The 18,999-nt window shown below is 48.9% G+C and overlaps 1 protein-coding gene across 4 annotated transcripts in view; it reads left to right on the forward strand.

The window, feature by feature from the left end:
* pard3bb (par-3 family cell polarity regulator beta b) overlaps positions 1–18,999 on the forward strand; it is a 1,556,033-nt gene that overhangs the window by 1,482,357 nt on the left and 54,677 nt on the right. For all 4 annotated transcript variants that reach the window (XM_072482810.1, XM_072482818.1, XM_072482833.1 and 1 more), the window contains one exon: positions 4,584–4,660. In XM_072482810.1, coding sequence (XP_072338911.1) covers positions 4,584–4,660 — 77 coding nt within the window. The remainder of the gene's footprint in view (positions 1–4,583; positions 4,661–18,999) is intronic.

Below are 18,999 nucleotides of genomic sequence, written 5' to 3' on the forward strand. Positions count from 1 at the left end.
TAGTAACCCAAGCTGCAAATCGAACCTGGGACCCGCTAGCTGTGAAGCACCTGTGCTAACCACTGTGCTACCCCGCCACCCCATCTTTGGAATGTTTTTTTTCTTGCTGATTTTCTCCTCCCTGTTTATGAGGGCAGGCTGCTTAAACCTGTGGAACAGTGCCACACTGTCACAGGCACTCTCATATGGATAAGGTGTTCAACCAAGCCTACATCATCTCTCAAACATATCCCACAGCGCTATTTTCAAGAAGAGCAAGAGAGTTCTCCCTGATGGTCTGTAACATTTACATGACTCAAATTTTAAAACTGATTATCTGGCCATTATCGCTTTGCCATTTGTGGGAGCCTGGCAGCTGCATTCCGATGTCACAAAAGTGAAACACTTCAAAAATACTTCACTGGCTGTTAAGCACTGGAATATTCTTGGGTCACGATAGGCTTTCTTTTTTCCCACCTCCCCAACTACTGTTGAAAGCTTTCTTAAGATTCTACTTTGATACCTTTTCCTCCTCACCTTCCTGCTACTTTCCGTCTTGTTTGATATCCACTCACTTTTGTGGAGCTCCCTGGGACATCTCACTGAACATAATTAACATGGGGTAGCACGATAGCACAGTGGTTAGCACAGTTGCTTCACAGCTCCAGGGTCCTAGGTTCGATTCCCAGCTTGGGTCACTGTCTGTGCAGAGTCTGCACGTTCTCCCCGTGTGTGCGTGGGTTTCCTCCGGGTGCACTGGTTTCCTCCCATAGTCCAAAGATGTGCAGGTTAGGTGGATTGGCTATGCTAAATTGCCCTTAGTGTCCAAAAAACGGTTAAGTGGGGTTACGGGGATGAGTGGAGGTGTGGGGATAGGGTGGAGATATGGGCTTAAGTAGGTTGCTCTTTCCAAGAGCCGGTGCAGACTCGATGGGCCAAATGGCCACCTTCTGCACTGTAGATTCTATGAACACAAGAATGATGCAAGTTGTGGTTGTGTGAAGTGTGGATCGAGCAAAGGCCATTTTGCTACATGGGCAAATAAGATGAATGGAGCACAGGGCTGAGATGAGTAATTACCCCAAAGGAAAAGTGCTGCCACTGCTATTAATTGATAATTTTATTTACGGTTCTGAAATTCCCAAACATTTTGAAGTAGAAATTGAAGTATTGTATTCCAAGCCAATCAAGAAGCTGTCCCTTGTGGCTCTTTAACAAATTTATGGAGTAAATGTTTGGCACTGCGCACTCACCTGACACAATTAATTTTACTACTGACCTTTAAATCTGACACCGTATACATTGCATCTAAATAATTGTTTAATTTGTTCTTACCCACTTCCTCAATTAAAATCAGTAAGAGCAGGAGAGTTCCGTTCAATAGTTATTTTATATGATAATTCAAACAATCTCTTCCATGTTTTAAAGAAAATCAATAGCAGTGCATAGTTTTCATAATTCCTGGCTAAATTATTACTTGCACTGTCTGCAAATGTTGTTTTATTTTTCATATAAAATCAATAAGATTGACTGAGGCCACCCCAATACTTGTGCTAAATTACAAGTGATGAGAATCAAATCTACCTGTATTAGTCTTCGGCCAAGATCCTCAGCTTTGGCTTCCTGAGGCACTGAGATTCTGACTTAGCCTCAATTCCAGAATCACCTGGTGCTCACCTCTCTCCCAAGCATCCAAAATCTCTTGCAACAGGGGCTGTTTAGCACACTAGGCTAAATCGCTGGCTTTGAAAGCAGACGGTTCAATTCCCGTAACAGCCTCCCCGAACAGGCGCCGGAATGTGGCGACTAGGGGCTTTTCACAGTGACTTCATTGAAGCCTACTTGTGACAATAAGTGATTTTCATTTCATTTCATTTCAATAAGTTTCCAAAACTCTCTTGCATTAAGTTTCAAAAATGACAGTGAGTGCTGACTCAGACATCAGAGCAAATCATAGAATCATAGAATTTACAGTGCAGAAGGAGGCCATTCGGCCCATCAAGTCTGTACCGACCCTTGGAAAGAGCACCCATCTTAGCCCATGCCTCCGCCCTATCTCCGTAACCCAGTAACCCCACCTAACCTTTTGGACACTAAGGGCATTTAGCATGGTCGATTCACCTAACCTGCACATATTTGGACTGTGGGGGAAACCAGAGCACCCAGAGGAAACCCACGCAGACACGGGGACAAAGTGCAAGCTCCACACAGACAGTCACCCGAAATTATAGAGGGTCTCTTATTATGCTATGGCTGGTGTATGTTTTCCCAAACAAGTCTACCCCCAACACTCAAAGTTAACCGAAAATGTTCTCTTCAGACAGATTTACATTTAGTGAATGTAGGGCGTGAGCCCAGGGCCCTGGAGCTGTGAGGCAGCAGTGCTAACCACTGTGTCACCGTGCCGTCCTGAGTCTCTTGGTCAATAATACAGTGCTGGTGGGTTATCTTATCCTACCGTCATTCAAACCACCAACTATTCACTTGAGTGAGTGTGCCAGAGAGCTTCCAGTTAGCAGTGTGATTTGAACACAGCGACTGTGTGTAAAGGTAATGTCACCATAGTCCCAAATGACTGTGGGCTGCTTTCCGCTTTGCAGGGGAGAGCTGACTGGTGGTGATTTTACCTGAGGATCACCACATCTCAGGCAAAGGGGCAAGGTTGAGAAGGCAGAGCCTTCATGAATAACCTCCTGAATAACAAGTGGTTGTGTGTAATAGATTATTGTCTCACTTTTCCAAGCCTTTTCTCAACTCCTCATTTCTGCTGGTGTTGGTAGCGCACAAATGTTTTTGTTACTTGGTTGTGCCTTTTTATACTTTTACCCAAGTGTGGCTACTTATTGTATTTGTGCCACATGCTGTGATGAATAGAGGGCACAGTGAGGTCATCCTTCTTAATGTTCATTTATAGTCAATTGGGCACAAAACTGTCACCCTTTTTTACACAATGGCAGTAAAAATCTGAAAATCTCTCCCACCCAAAGAGTTGTTGAGGCTACGCCAGTTGAAAATTTCAAAATTAGGTTTTTGCTAAGCAAGGGTTATTAAAGGTTGCGGAACAAAGTTTGGTAGATGGAGTGAAGATACAGATTGGAGATGATTGAACTGAATGACCTCCTTCTGAATGACCTGCACTCCTCCCGTTGATCCTGTCGCACTGCTTTCTTTTTTATTTCTGGAAGAGTAGAGTATATGCACCATATTGTCTTGGTTATCTGCTTTAGATTAATTTTCCTTCTCCACAACATCCATTTGGTTTCAAAAACTTAAACAAGACACAATTTCTTTGAACAAAAGCCTTAGCACCCCACATGCCAGAATTTTCCTCCAAAACCACACACCAAATATAATCTGAACATACTAAGTTGAAATGCAGAATAGAACTAGCTGGTCCATCAAACCTTACCGTATCATGATTAACAAGGGGATCAGGGGTTATGGGGAGAAGGCAGGAAAATGAGGATGAGAAAAATATCAGCCATGATTGAATGGAGGAGCAGACTCAATGGGCCGAGTGGCCTAATTCTCCTCGTATGTCTTATAGTCTTATGATGACTGGAGAATCTAAACACTTCTTATCCTCTACCCCCCCCATTCCACAATAATATAATATATTCGAATTGCAAAAAAAAAGGAGAGATGTCCAGGAACAGTAAGGGAAAAACCATCACAGAAAATTCTCATCCACTCTGCTCAGGCAAAATTGGTCATCAAGGAAGAAATAGCGAGACATATGGATAGAAATTGTTCCATTGGGCAGACGCAGCATGGGTTCATGAAAGGCAGGTCATGTTTAACTAATTTTACCTCACGGCACCGAGGTCCCAGTTCGATCCTGGCCCTGGGTCACTGTCGGTGTGGAGTTTGCACATTCTCCCCGTGTTTGTGTGGGTTTCACCCCCACAACCAAAAGATGTGCAGGGTAGGTGGATTGGCCATGCTAAATTGCCCCTTAATTGGAAAACGTGAATTGGGTACTCTAAAGTTATTATTTTTTTTAATTTAACGTTTAACTAATTTATTGGAATTCTTTGAGGACATTACGAGTGTGGTGAACAATGGGGAACTGGTGGTGTATCTGGATTTCCAGAAGGCATTCGACAAACTGCCGCACAAAAGGCTGTTGCATAAGATAAAGGTGCAAGGCATTACGGGTAATGTATGAGCATGGATAGAGGATTGGTTACCTAACAGAAAGCAAAGAGTGGGGATAAATGGGTGTTTTTCTGGTTGGCGATCAGTGGCTAAAGGTGTTCTTCCGAGATCAGTTTTGGGACCGCAATTGTTTACATTTACATAGATGATTTGGAGTTGGGGCCCGTGTGCAATGTGTCAAAGGTTTCAGATGACACTAAGATAAGTGGTAGAGTAAACTGTGCAGAGTACACAAAGTCTAAAAAGGGATATAGATAGTGTAAGCGAATGAGCAACGGTCTGGCAGATGGAGTACAGTGTTGGTAAATGTGAGGTCATCCATTTTGGTAGGGACAACAGTAGAATGGACTATTATTCAAGTGGTAAAAAATTCCAAACAAATGTAGCTGTGCTAATGTGATATACTGTCAGATATTGTCCGTAATAACCAATGTGTTCATTTACAGATACAAGCTCCTGTAAAAGGACCAAATGGTCGCTCTCAGTTTGAAGAGCTGGAACACCAGTTCACTACACTACCAAGGTAAGGCACAGTATCGTTTTGTTATGTAATACCACTATTTGGTACATCACCATGAAAACAAAATTCCTGGGGTGGCATTTTCTGGCAGTGGAGGCAGCTTTCCATTGGCTGGCAGTGGGGTCTTCCTACCGAAGTCTATGATAAAAGCAAATTACTGCAGATGCTGGAACTTGAAACACAAGCAGAAAATGCTGGAAAATCTCAGCAGGTCTGACAGCATCTCTGGAAAGAGAACAGAGCTAACGTTTCGAGTCCAGATGACTCTGACGAAGAGTCTCTCTCCACAGATGCTGTCAGACCATTTGAGACTTTCCAGCATTTTCTGTTTTTGGACCACCGACATCCACGCCATCTTCCTTGTTCGCCGGCCACTCCACCAGGGTACACGACACCATTGCCATCGGCAAGACCAGAAGATCCCGCCACCGGGAAGTGTCCGAAGATTCAGCCCTGAATTTTGAAAATCTGAAATAAAAACAAAATGCTGAAAATGCTCAACAACAGGTCAGGTAGCATAGACGGAGATAAAAGAAGAGTTAGTTAGGTGAGATTTTAACTCCCTCAAAAGTCCATTCCCTTATACAGTGTTTAAAATTGGGTCCAAACATTTCAGGTGGTTGATTTCTTCTGTCAAAACCCAGAAAAGGGTATAAAAAGTTTTGAGCCAGTGGAGGCCGGGGGGAAAGGGAGGAAAAACAAAACGGAAGGAAGGTCAGTGATGGGATGGAAGATGGGAGAAGTTAAATGACTAAAGGGATGATGGTACAAGGCACGATGAGCTCATGATGGACCTCCTACTATGACAAGGGGCTGGTTTAGCACAGTGGGCTAAACAGCTGGCTTGTAATGAAGAACAAGGCCAGCTGCATGGGTTCAATTCCCATACCAGCCTCCCCGAACAGGTGCTGGAATGTGGTGACTAAGGGCTTTTCACAGTAACTTCATTGAAGCCTACTTATGACAACAAGCAATTATTTATTTATTATTTATTATAGTTCTATGACCATATAGAAGGCCATCAAGCCTCTTATGAGGAAGAAAATGTACAGTTCCACTACAAATAGAATCTTACTAACCCTTTTAGTCCCCCAAGGGGAAGTTTCTTCCCTCAAAAATAAATTAGGCTATTTTGCTAACTTTTCATCTGGCACGATTCCTCCGCAATCTAGTCCTTTCTTTGGCATGATATTCCCAAGGGCCCAGTTGCCCAGAACACGCTTTCTCTGCTCATAATTGTCCGATTCTCAACCTGTTCCCAACCAGTTATTCATCCAGCTGTTGGTAACTGTTCTTGCTGGGAGTCTGCCCTTTGAGGTAAACTAATTCCATCAGGATCACCAGACTTGCCTGAAGCTTGGATACATTGCACCACTTATTTTAGTAACCCTACTCTTCCAGTATAATACATAATCCGATCTTCTCCTCATCACAACTGACCACAGTTACCTGCCCTGTCTTAACTAATGAGGCTTTATCAAAGCTGAAGGTTTATTATGTAAATTACAGGGCATTTTGCCTGTTTTTTGGCAAAGTATTTAACCACTTTTTTCTTTTAATAAACATTTTATTGAGATATTTTTGGTTTTACAACAATAACAAAATGAACAATGTTCATGAATCTATAAACATAGTGCAAAAGCCGCCTTCCTCCCTTACAGGTACCACCTTTATTAACCCCCTACTCTAAGCTAAACTAACCCCCCCCCCCCCCCCCTTCTGCTGATGATTAATTTTCCGCAAAGAAGTTGACGAACGGTTGCCACCTCCGGGTGAACCCTAACAGTGACCCTCTCAGGGTGAACTTGATTTTCTCCAAACAGAGAAAGCTAGCCATGTCAGATCGCCAGGTCTCCGACTTGGGGGCCTTTGTGTCCCTCCAAGCTAATAGTATCCGTCTCCGGGTTACCAGGGAAGCAAAGGCCAGAACGTCTGCCTCTTTCTCCTCCTGGATTCCCAGATCATCCGACACCCTGAAAATCGCCACCTCTGGACTCAGCGCCACCCTTGTTTTTAACACCGTGGACATAACATCTTCAAACCACTGCCAAAATCCCCTAAGCTTTGGACATGCCCAGAACATGTGGACATAGTTCTCTGGTCTTCCCGCACATTTTGCACACCTGTCTTCCACCCCAAAGAATCTGCTCATCCGGGCCACTGTCACGTGAGCCCGGTGAACGACCTTCAGTTGTATCAGGCTGAGCCTGGCACACGTTGTGGACGCATTGACTCTACTCAACGCGTCCGCCCATAGACCATCCTCTATCTCTCCTCCCAGCTCCTCCTCCCACTTGCGCTTCAGCTCCTCCGTCTGCATCTCCTCTGACCCCATAAGTACGTTGTAAATGTCAGACACCCTCCCTTCTCCCACCCACCCTCTGGAAACTATCCTGTCCTGTATCCCCCTTGGTGGTAGAAGCGGGAAGGTTGAAACCTGTCTACGTAGGACGTCCCACACCTGCAGATACCTGAATTTGTTTCCCCTCGCCAATCCAAATTTCTCCTCCAGCTCTCTTAAACTCAGAAAGCTCCCTCTATAAACATATCCCCCATCCTCTCAATCCCTCCTCTCTGCCATCTCCGAAACCCCCCGTCCATACCTCCCGGGGCAAACCAGTGATTATTACAGATTGGAGACCAAACCGATGCTCCCACATGTCTCCTCCATTGCCCCCAGATTCTCAGGGCTGCCACCACCACGGGGCTGGTGGAGTACCGCGCCGGTGGGAACGGCAGAGGCGCCATTGTCAACGCCCCTAAGCTGGTGCCCTTACATTAAGCCACCTCCATATGCCCCCATGCTGACCCCTCCCCCACCACTCACTTCCTGATCATGGCTACATTCGCCGCCCAGTAATAGTTACTAAATTTTGGCAGCGCCAGCCCGCCCTCTCCCCGGCTCCGCTCAAGCATCACCTTCCTTACCCGCGGGGCCTTGCCCGCCCAGACAAAGCCTGTGATTACTTTGTCGACCCGTTTAAAAATGGACCGCGGAATAAAGATGGGGAGACACTGGAACACAAACGGGAATCTTGGGAGGACCGTCATCTTCACCGTCTGCACCCTCCCAGCTAGTGACAACGGGAGCGCGTCCCACCTCCGAACATCGTCCTTCATTCGGTCTACTAGCCGGGCCAGATTTAGTTTATGCAGCAGGTCTCATTCCTGCACCACCTGAATGCCTAGGTACCTGAAGCTCCCCCCACCACTCTAAACGGCAGCTCCCCCAGTCGCCTCTCCTGTCTCCTCGCCTGGACTGCAAACATCTCACTTTTCCCCATATTTAGTTTATACCCCGAAAACCGGCCATATTCTCCCAGAATCCTCATGATTTCTTCCATCCCCTCTATTGGGTCCGATACATATAGGAGCAGGTCGTCTGCGTAAAGCGAGACCCCCCCACCCCCCGGACCAGCCCCTTCCAGCCCCTTGAGGCTCTTAGTGCAATTGCCAGCGGCTCTATGGCTAACGCGAACAACAGTGGGGAGAGGGGGCATCCCTGTCTCGCCCCCCGATGCAGCCTAAAATAGTCTGATGTTGTCCTATTCGTCCGTACATTCGCTACAGGAGCCTGATACAGCAACCTGACTCAGTCAATAAAGCCCCGCCCAAATCCAAACTGTCCCAGCACCTCCCACAGATATTCCCATTCTACTCGATCAAAAGCGTTCTCTGCGTCCATTGCGATCACTACCTCCACCTCCCTACATTCCGGGGCATCACAATCACGTTTAATAGCCTTCTTACATTGGCCACCAACTGCCTTCCCTTAACAAACCCGTCTGATCCTCCCCAATAACGTCCGGAACACAATCCTCAATCCTGGAGGACAAAACTTTGGCCAGCAGTTTGGCGTCCACATTTAATCGGGATATCGGCCTGTAGGACCCACACAGCTCCGGGTTCTTGTCCCGATTCAGGATCAGCGAAATCGTGGCCTGTGACATAGTTGGGGGAAGCACGCCCCTCTCCCTTGCCTCATTGAATGTCCTTTTCAACAACGGCCCCAATATCCCAGAGAACCTTTTATAGAACTACACTGGGTACCCGTCCGCCCCCGGGGCTTTTCCCGATTGCATGGCCTTCAGACCCTCCGCCAACTCTTCCAACCCGATTGGGGCCCCCAGCCCTTCTACCAGCTTCCCGTCCACCTTCGGGAAATGCAGCCCCCCTAGGAAGTGCCTCATCCCCTCTGGCCCCGTTGTGGGTTCCGACCTGTACTGCCTACTATAAAACTTCTTAAATGCCTTATTCACCCCTGCTGAGTCTCCCACCAGGTTCCCGTCTCCAAACTTTACTTTCCCTATCTCCCTGGCTGCCTCCCTCTTTCTAAGCTGCGGTGCAAGCATTCTGCCGGTCTTCTCTCCATGCTCATAGACCGCCCCCCTCGCCTTTCTCAGCTGCTCTACCACCTTCCCTGTGGTTAACAAGCCGAACTCCGCCTGTAGCCTCTGCCATTCCCTTAAAAGCCCTGCCTCTGGGGTCTCCGCATACCTCCTATCAACCTGTAGAATCTCCTTTACCAGTCGATCCGTCTCTGCCCTGTCTACCTTCTCCCTATGGGCCCATATCGAGATCACCTCTCCTCTAACCACCGCCTTCAATGTCTCCCAGACCATCGCTGCTGAAATTTCCCCCATGTCGTTGACTTCCAGGTAGTTCTGAATACATTTCCTCAGCAGCCCGCACACCTCTTCGTCAGCTAAAAGACCCACGTCTAACCTCCAGTGCGGGCGCTGGTTACTGTCTTTACTAACCTGCAAGCCAACCCAGTGCGGGGCATGGTCTGAGATTGTGATCGCCGAGTACCCCGTGTCCACTACCCCCGTCAGTAATGCCCTGCTTAGAATAAAGAAATCAATCTGGAAGTACACTTTATGCATGTGTGAGTAGAAGGAGAACTCCTTCACCCTCGGCCAATCTCCAAGGATCCACCCCCCCCCCCTATCTGCTCCATGAACCCTTTTAGTTCCTTTGCCATTGCTGGCACCCTGACCGTTTTTGAGCTTGACCGGGCTAAACCAGGGTCAATAACTGTGTTGAAGTCCCCTCCCATAACCAACCTGTGCGAGTCCAGGTCCGGTATCTTCCCCAGCATCCTCTTTATAAACTCCACATCATTCCAATTTGGCGCATACACATTTACTAATACCACCTGCACCCCCTCCAATTTCCCACTGACCGTAATGTACCGGCCTCCCACATGCGAAACTATTCTTCCTTCAAACGCCACCCACCTGCTGATCAGGATCGCGATCCCTCTAGTCTTCGAGTCTAGTACCTAGTGAAAACCTGACCGACCCAACCTTTCCTCAATTAATCTGGTCAGTTACTCTAAGGTGCGTATCCTGCAGCATTACCAGGTCCGCCTTCCATCCTCTCAAATGCGCGAACACACGTGCCCTCGTTGAACCCTCGTACATTCCAGGTGATCAACCTAGTTGGGGGGCTCATTGCCCCCCCCCCTTCACCGATCAGCCATCACCTTTCTTGGGCCAGTCTCCAGTCCGCGCCCCGCGCCTCCACCGGCCTGCCCCCAGGCAGCCTCCACCCCGGACCACCTCTCTGTCCCTCAGCCACAGTCCCTCCCTCGTCAGCAGAACATTTTCCCCCCTCTCCCCCTAGTAACAACAGAATGTAAATCGACCCCTTTGATAAGCCTATCATCTGCTCACCCCCCACTACGCTTCTGTGAGCTAGCCCGCCCAGCTAGCTTGGTGGCCCCCACCCCTGGCGCCTGACAGTCTCCCACCTATTGTTTCCCCCCCCCTCCCCGCTCATACACACACATTCAAATGACAAACAATCCCAACACAAATGCCCGACAGGAAAAAAAACCTGCTGAACAAAGAAAAGATCAAGCAAGAGATCCAGCATCTAGACCTCCATCCCCCAACAGTGCAAATGTAAACTTTAACTCACTCAGCTCTGCAACTGGCCCCAAATCAATACAGAAGGTATTACAAATAGCGTCCATAAAACGAAAAACGAGAAACTTTTTTAAACATGAACGTTGCAGCAAAGTTCAAAAGTTCTCAGTCCGCCATCAGTCCTTTCCTTTTCGTGAAGTCCAGCGCTTCCTCAGGCGACTCGAAATAAAAATGTTGCTCCTCGTACGTGACCCAGAGACGGCTGGATACAGCAGTCCGAACTTCACCTTTTACTTACAAAGAATCGACCTGATCTGGTTTAAGCCCGCATTTCTCCTGGCCACCTCCGCACTCGGGTTCTGATAGAGCCGCAGGATACTGTTCTCCCATGTACAGCTCCGTGTCTGCTTGGCCCACTGTAAAATACACTCCTTATCCAAATACCTGTGGAATCTCACTATCATTGCCCTCAGGGTCTCGCATTTGCGGCTTCCTCGCGAACACTCTGTGAGCTTTGTCCACCTCCAAGGGTCGGGAGAATGCCCCATCCCCCAGCAACTTCGCGAACATGTCCGCTATGTATGCCCCAGCGTCCGCTCCTTCGGACCCCTCTGGGAGCCCAACGATTCTCAAGTTCTGCCGGCGGGACCTATTCTCTAGGTCCTCCACCTTCTCCAGGAGCCTTTTCTGCTGGTCTCTCAGCATCCCCACCTCCAACTCCACCGCAGTTTGATGATCCTCCTGGTCAGCCAGCGCCTTCTCTACTTTCTGGATTGGCCGATCTTGGGCATCTAATCTAAGCTCCAGCCCCTCAATTGACTCTTTAATCAGGTCCAAGCAGTCCCGCTTCTGCTTGGCGAAGCCCTCCTGGATAACTTGCATCAGCTGCTCCGTTGACCGCTGGGTCGACAAACCAGAGGTCCGGTCCTCCGCCATGCTGTCTCCTGCTGCAGCTTCAGCCCAAGCCTTCTTTGTCTTTCTGTTTCTGCCTTTACGAGCACTTCTAGTCCTCTCCATGCACCGATGTGAGAATCCAGTGCACAATTGCCTCTGTCATCAAGTTTTCAATTCAAGTCCGGTAAAAAATCAGGGGAAAAGGTCCAAAAGTCCGACCCGAGGGGGAGCCACCAAATGTGTGACTTACTCCTTCATAGCCGCCACCGGAAGTCAACAAATTTTATTTTCAATTGCAAACAGACACCAGGAGTAGGATTTTCCCTGTGGACTTCTGAACCCCATTGCCATGGTCAAACTGCATTCAGAAGCTCTCATTGTTTGGGAAATCGTTACCCTGTAATTTACCCCAAAGCGACCATTTAAGAGCCAGATTTCAAGCTTGCTGTCCAGTTAAGGGTAGCTTTGAGGGCTGCCTCTCAAAGCTTGGATGGCCAATCAGCTTAAAAGCAGCAGCAAGAAGCCATGGGTAAGTGAGAGAGGGGGCACTCTCCAACATCTTTTCAAATTTTAACCCCTTCATCACAGTGGGTGGGTGTCCTATGGCTGCTGCAACACCCAAGCAAGGAGAGGATGGCTTCTCGGCCTGCCAGGAGCACCCGCCGCCTGGTCTGCTGCTAAGCAGCAACCTGCAGACAGCTAAGCTGTCTCCCATGTTGCCTCCAGAAGGAATCCTGTAAAATCCCAGTTAGCCTCCATTAACCGACCTTTATTTGGATTAACTAGCTACCCACTGCTTCAGGGCAGGTGCCCCTGCTGCCCCCCCCCCCCCCCCCCCACTCCGCACTATCCTTGGGGAAATGGCTTAGAGCCAAGATGATGCCAGGGAACTGACATACAACCTGGCAGCACAAATGTTCCATGCCTTTCAGGATCTCGTTCCACCTCCAGACCCCTTCCACACCCCGCCAACACCCTCCACATGCCCCCACCCTCTTCCAAAGCCCCCCCCCTACTCCCTCCACAGTCCCCCATGCCCCTCCACACTACCTGCTCCTCCCCCACACCCCGCCACCCTCCACACCCTCCCACCCCACGTTGGAGGCTATTTCCCAGCAGCCCCATATTATTTCCTTAACTATAATTATGTTGGTTTGTGTAGCCACCTGGGCTGCTTTAGATCACCTAAAAGGGTTGGAGAGAAAGTTTTGAGTTCTTTCCCCCCGTTATCAGATATTGGATATGGCTAAGTTGACGGCACTATTGTCTCTGAGCCCAAAGGCTGTAGGCTCAAGTCCTACTCCAGAGACTTGAGCACAGAAAGTAGGCTGACATGGCCAGTGCAGAACTGAGTGTTGCACAGTTGGAGATGCCGTCTTGTAATGTTTAGCTCAGTTGACTGGACAGCTGGTTTGTGATGTGGAGCGAGGCCAACAGTGCGGGTTCAATTCCCATACCGGCTGAGGTTATTTATGAAGACCCAGCATTCTCAACTTTGCCCCTCGTCTGAGGTGTGGTGACCCTCAGGTTAAATCACCACCAATCAACTCTCATCCTCAAAGATAACAATAAGAAGTGTTACAACACCAGGTTAAGAAGTCTTACAACACAAGGTTAAAGTCCAACAGGTTTGTTTCGAATCACAAGCTTTCGGAGCGCAGCTCCTTCATCAGGTGAATGAAGAGGTGGGTTCCACAACCACATATGTAGACAAAGTCAATGATGCAAGACGATACTTTGAATGTGAGTATTTTCAGATAATTAAGTTGTTACAGGTCCAGACAGAGGACTGGAGAGAGGGATAATCACAGGTTAAAGAGGTGTGAATTGTCTCAAGCCAGGACAGTCGCATTCACAAGACTGCCCCGAGCGTCACCCAAACACAACACAATGCCATCCGCTCTCTCAAGACCAACAGCAACATTGTCATCAAGCCAGCAGACAAAGGAGGGGTCACCGTCATACTGAACAGAACAGACTACTGCAAAGAAGTGTACTGACAACTCAACAACCAGGAACACTACAGACAGTTACCCGCAGATCCGACCAAGGAACACACCCGCCAACTCAACAGACTGATCAAGCCCTTGGATCCAGACCTTCCGAGCACCCTACGTGCTCTCATCCCACGTACTCCCCGCGTTGGAGATCTCTACTGCCTCCCGAAAATACACAAGGCAAACACACCAGGCCGTCCTACCATATCAGGCAATGGAACCCTGTGTGATAACCTCTCTGGCTATATTGAGGGCATCTTGAAACCCATCGTACAAGGAACCCCCAGCTTCTGTCGCGACACGACGGACTTCTTACAGGAACTCAGCACCCATGGAGCAGTTGAACTAGGAGCATTCATCGTCACAATGGACATCTCGGCACTCTACACCAGCATCCCCCATGACGACTGCATTGCTGCAACAGCGTCAGTACTCAACACCGACAACTGCCAATCTCCAGACGCAATTCTGCAACTCATCCGCTTCATCCTGGATCACAACGTTTTCTCCTTCAACAACAAGTTCTTCATCCAAACACATGGAACAACCTTGGGGACCAAATTTGCACATCAATATGCCAACATCTTCATGCACAAGTGCGAACAAGACCTCCTCATCGCACAGGACATTCAACCAATGCTATACACCAGATACATCAATGACATTTTCTTCCTTTGAACCCATGGCGAAGATCAGTGAAACGACTGCACAATGACATCAATAAGTTCCATCCCACCATCAGACTCACCATGGACTACTCTCCAGAATCAGTTGCATTCTTGGACACCGTTATCTCCTTCTCCAGCTTCCACCCTAAACACATTAAAGAAGCCATCTCCGAAGGACAAGCCTTCCGTATACACAGGGTCTGCTCAGACAAGGAGGAACATAACAGACATCTACAGATGCTGAAAGACGCCCTTGGAAGAACAGGAAATGGTGCTCGACTCATCGATGGAAGTTCCAACACGCCACAGCAAAAAACCGCACCAACCTCCTCAGAAGACAAACACAGGACACAACCGACAGAGTACCCTTCGTCGTCCAGTACTTCCCCGGAGTGGAGAAACTACAACATCATCTTTGCAGCCTTCAACACGTCATCGATGAAGACGAAGATCTTGCCAAGGTCATCCCCACACCCCCACTACTTGACATCAAACAGCCACGCAACCTCAAACAGACCATTGTTTGCAGCAAACTACCCAGCCTTCAGGAGATCAGTGACCACGACACCAGAAAACCCTGCCATGGCAACCTCTGAAAGACATGCCAGATCATCGACATGGGTACCACCATTATACGTGAGAACACCACCCACCAGGTACGTGGTATATACTCATTCGACTCGGCCAACGTTGTCTACCTTCTACACTGCAGTACTGGATGTCCCGAGGCGAGGTACATTGGCAAGACCATGCAGACGCTGCGCCAACGGCTGAACGGACATCGGGCGACAATCGCCAGGCAAGAATGTTCCCTTCCAGTCGAGGAACACGACAGCAGTCAAGGGCATTCAGCCTCTGATCTCCGGGTAAGCGTTGTCCAAGCCAGCCTTCAGGATGCGCGACAATGCAGAATCGCCGAGCAGAAACTGATAGCCAAGTTCCGCACACATGAGCGCGGCCTCAACCGGGACCTTGGATTCATGTCTCATTACATTCACCCCCCACCATCTGGCCTGCGAAATCCTGCCAACTGTCCTGGCTTGAGACAATTCACACCTCTTTAACCTGTGATTATCCCTCTCTTCAGTTGCTCCATCTGGACCTGTAAAGACTTAATTACCTGCAAATACTCATATTCAAAGTATCATCTTGCATCATTGCCTTTGTCTATATATGTGGTTGTGGAACCCACCTCTTTGCTCACCTGAGGAAGGAGCAGTGCTCCGAAAGCTAGTGACATCGAAACAAACCTGTTGGACTTTAACCTGGTGTTGTAAGACTTCTTACTGCACCCACCCCAGTCCAACACCTGCCTCTCCACATTATGGCCTCAAAAGGGAAAGCCGCTTATGGTCATCTAGGATGAGGCGATTTTACTTACATTTCAATAGTGCCTCATTGTCTGCAAAACATTTGTGAATGTAGCTATATAAATACAATTATTTTTTCTTTCCTTCCATCGCTCTATTCTTCCTTTCCCCCCACATGTGTGTAATTCTGAGCAGCTGAAGCTGTAAACAAGGCAATGCTACACCATATAAAGCCAACACCGATAAAACATTTCCAGTAGCAGGGCAGGGAAATTTAATGGCTTTTTGAGGTCTCCAACAGCAAATCAGTCCAGGCAATGATCTTACAATTAATCAAATCCTTTAGTTTATTTCTACTTCATAACATTCCAAGGAAATGGACTTCTGAATGGTGCAACACTTTAGAATCTTGTTCTTCCTGCTCTTGGAAGTTAGCTTGAATCCTGTTCCAAACTGAATAGTCAGCAAGTCATTTCTCCTTGACAGCTCTTTAGCCTCTCGAGGGGTTAGGCAGCATTACCTTCAAATCCTTTATGACTCTCAATGCATGGCCTCAAACAGCCCTTAATTTGGCACTAATTAGGCAGCTTCCTTTAGAGAATTACCTGACACGAGAATATCAAAGTGACACAATATAGAATGTGATCCTTGGAGTTGGAGCAAAGGTATAATGTAGGGATAGTGTAGAAAGAATTAAGCATTTTGCATGACCGGTATATATCTGCCCATGAATCGCTCGATGTTGTCACAGACTACAAGAAGAATGTGTTCCAGTACCCCGCCTGACAGTCCTTTGCCGTGATTAGTCTAAACACACACACAAGGTACACACAAACCTGTCACAGCAATCGTATACAACAGGAAGTGTGTGGTTATTTAACAGCTTGCAAAGGATATTCTGTGTTCGATGTGTTAAGCATCCAGGTTTAAGAGTTGAGCTCCTTAATCCAGGTTTCACTGTATGGCTTTGTTACCTTGAGCAAATCTCAAAACACAGAAGTACTTTCTAACACTTTTCATATTACTGGGTTATTGTACACGATTGTATGTTGGACCTAGGACTATAAGTGTCAACATGAAATATGCCCTATCGCCTTCCTTGTGAGGGTAAATGCATCAGACCAGATGGGCCTAAGGAGCAGGCAGGGTGTGCTGAGTTAAGCCAAGGTCCCTAGGTGGTTATTATACTTGCCACACTATCACAGGGCTATGCAGCGAGGTTGGTGGGGAAATCAAACAAGATCCCTAGGTTCTGAGTGTTATCCCATAGTTTCTGGTGTAAGTGTCTGTAAGACAATTGATGCACGATCAATTACACAACGACGAGAGTAGGATGTAAACGAGGCTTTATTACACTGAGATGCGTGGCCTCCTACAGCAGCTGCCGAAATGGCTGCTGTACTGGGAGCACACATATTTATACTCCGCCTACTGGGCGGAAACAGCAGACAGGGATCTACCCCCGTACCTGTAGTACAGGGGCCTTACCGTAAAGCACCTATATCAACATCCTATATATACAATATATACATCAGTGGTGACTACCACATTCACCCCCTTTTTAAAAATGAGTCCGGCGGGGGTGGTGGAGAACTACATACAGAAAGTTGTGTTTTAATAGTACAGATAATATTACAAATTCAGGCGGTCCGGTGCCTTGATCTGTCGTTGAGAGCGCCGCAGTGCTGGTGGCGACTTCCGGCGACGGCTTGGTCTTCGGTGACTCCGGGAGCGTGCAAAATCCTCTTCATCCGCGGGTGTGAGCAAGGGGAGGACGGATTGTCCCGGAGCCGGGGCTGCGGTGGGGTGCGCCGGGGGAGGGGAGGGTGGCGCCGGGGCAGGGGGGGGGGGGGGGAGTGTGTGTGGAACCAGCTGGTGCCAGGTCCCTGAGGGAGAATGTGTCTTGGCGGCCGTCGGGGTACGCTACGTAGGCGTACTGCGGGTTGGCGTGAAGTACCTTTCAACCTACGGGTCTGTCTTATGGAGGAGAATGGGTCCTGGGGCTGCCAGCCATGTCGGGAGCGAAACCCCGGAGGTGGACTTCCTAGGGAAGGCAAAGAGACGTTCATGAGGGGTTTCATTAGTCGCGGTGCACAGGAGCGACCGAATGGAGTGAAGTGTGTCGGGGAGGACCTCCTGCCAGCGGTAGGCCGGGAGATTTCTGGACCGTAGGGCCAGCTGGAAGGCCCTCCAGACCGTCCCATTCTACCTTTCCACCTGCCCGTTTCCCCTGGGGTTGTAGCTGGTCGTCCTGCTCGAGGCAATGCCCCTGTTGAGCAGGTACTGGCGCAGCTCGTCGCTCATGAATGAGGATTCCCGGTCGCTGTGGACGTAGGCGGGGAAGCAGAACAGAATGAAGATGGTGTTGAGGGCTTTGATGATGGTGGCAGCGTCATGTCGGGGCATGGGACGGCAAAGGGGAATCGGGAATATTCATCGACCACACTGAGAAAGTACGTGTTGCAGTCGGTGGAGGGGAGGGGCCCTTTGAAGTCCACGCTGAGGCGTTCAAAGGGGCGGGAGGCCTTCACCAGGCGCGCACGGTCTGGCCGGTAAAAGTGCGATTTACACTCCGCGCAGACCTGGCAGTCTCTGGTGATAGTCCTGACTTCCTCGATGGAGTAGGGCAGATTGCGGGCCTTGATGAAATGGTAAAGACGTGTGACCCCTGGGTGACAGAGGTTGTCGCGCAGGGTCCGGAGTCGGTCCACTTGTGCGCTGGCACATATACCTCGGGATAGGGCATCGGGGGGGCTCGACGAGCTTACCGGGGCGATACAAAATCTCGTAATTGTAGGTGGCGAGCTCGATCCTCCACCTCAAGATTTTATCGTTTTTGATCTTGCCCCGCTGTGTGTTATTAAACATGAAGGCAACCGACCGTTGGTCAGTGAGGAGAGTGCATCTCCTGCCGGCCAGGTAGTGCCTTCAATGCCGCACAGCTTGAACGATGGCTTGGGCCTCTTTTTTGACGGAGGAGTGACGAATTTTGGAGGCATGGAGGATGGGGGAAAAGAATGCCACGGGCCTGCCTGCCTGGTTGAGGGTGGCGGCCAGAGCGACGTCTGATGCATCGCTCTCGACTTGGAAGGGGAGCGTCTCGTGAACCGCGTGCATCGCGGCCTTGATACGGTTAAAGGCCTAGTGAGCCTCGGCCGTCAGAGGAAAAACAGTGGATTGAATGAGTGGGCGGGCCTTGTCCACATAGTTTGGGACCCACTGGGCGTAATACGAAAAGAACCCCATGCAACGTTTGAGGGCCTTGGGGCAGTGGGAGAGGGGGAATTCTATGAGGGGGCGCATGCGATCGGGGTCGGGCCCCAGAACTCCGTTCTGGACCACATAGCCAAGGATAGCTAAGCGGTTCGTGCTGAACACGCACTTCTTGTTATACGTGAGATTGAGGGGAGTGGCGGTGTGGAGAAATTTGGCAAGGTTGGCGTCATGGTCCTGCTGGTCGTGGCCGCTGATGTTGACGTTATCCAGGTACGGGAAAGTGGCCCGCAGCCCCTAGTGGTCAATCATTCAGTCCATCTCCCTAATGGTGACGCCTATATATATCCTATATATACAATATATACATCAGTGATGACTACCACA

The sequence above is a fragment of the Scyliorhinus torazame genome, chromosome 2 (assembly GCF_047496885.1).
Source record: "Scyliorhinus torazame isolate Kashiwa2021f chromosome 2, sScyTor2.1, whole genome shotgun sequence".
NCBI lineage: Eukaryota > Metazoa > Chordata > Chondrichthyes > Carcharhiniformes > Scyliorhinidae > Scyliorhinus > Scyliorhinus torazame.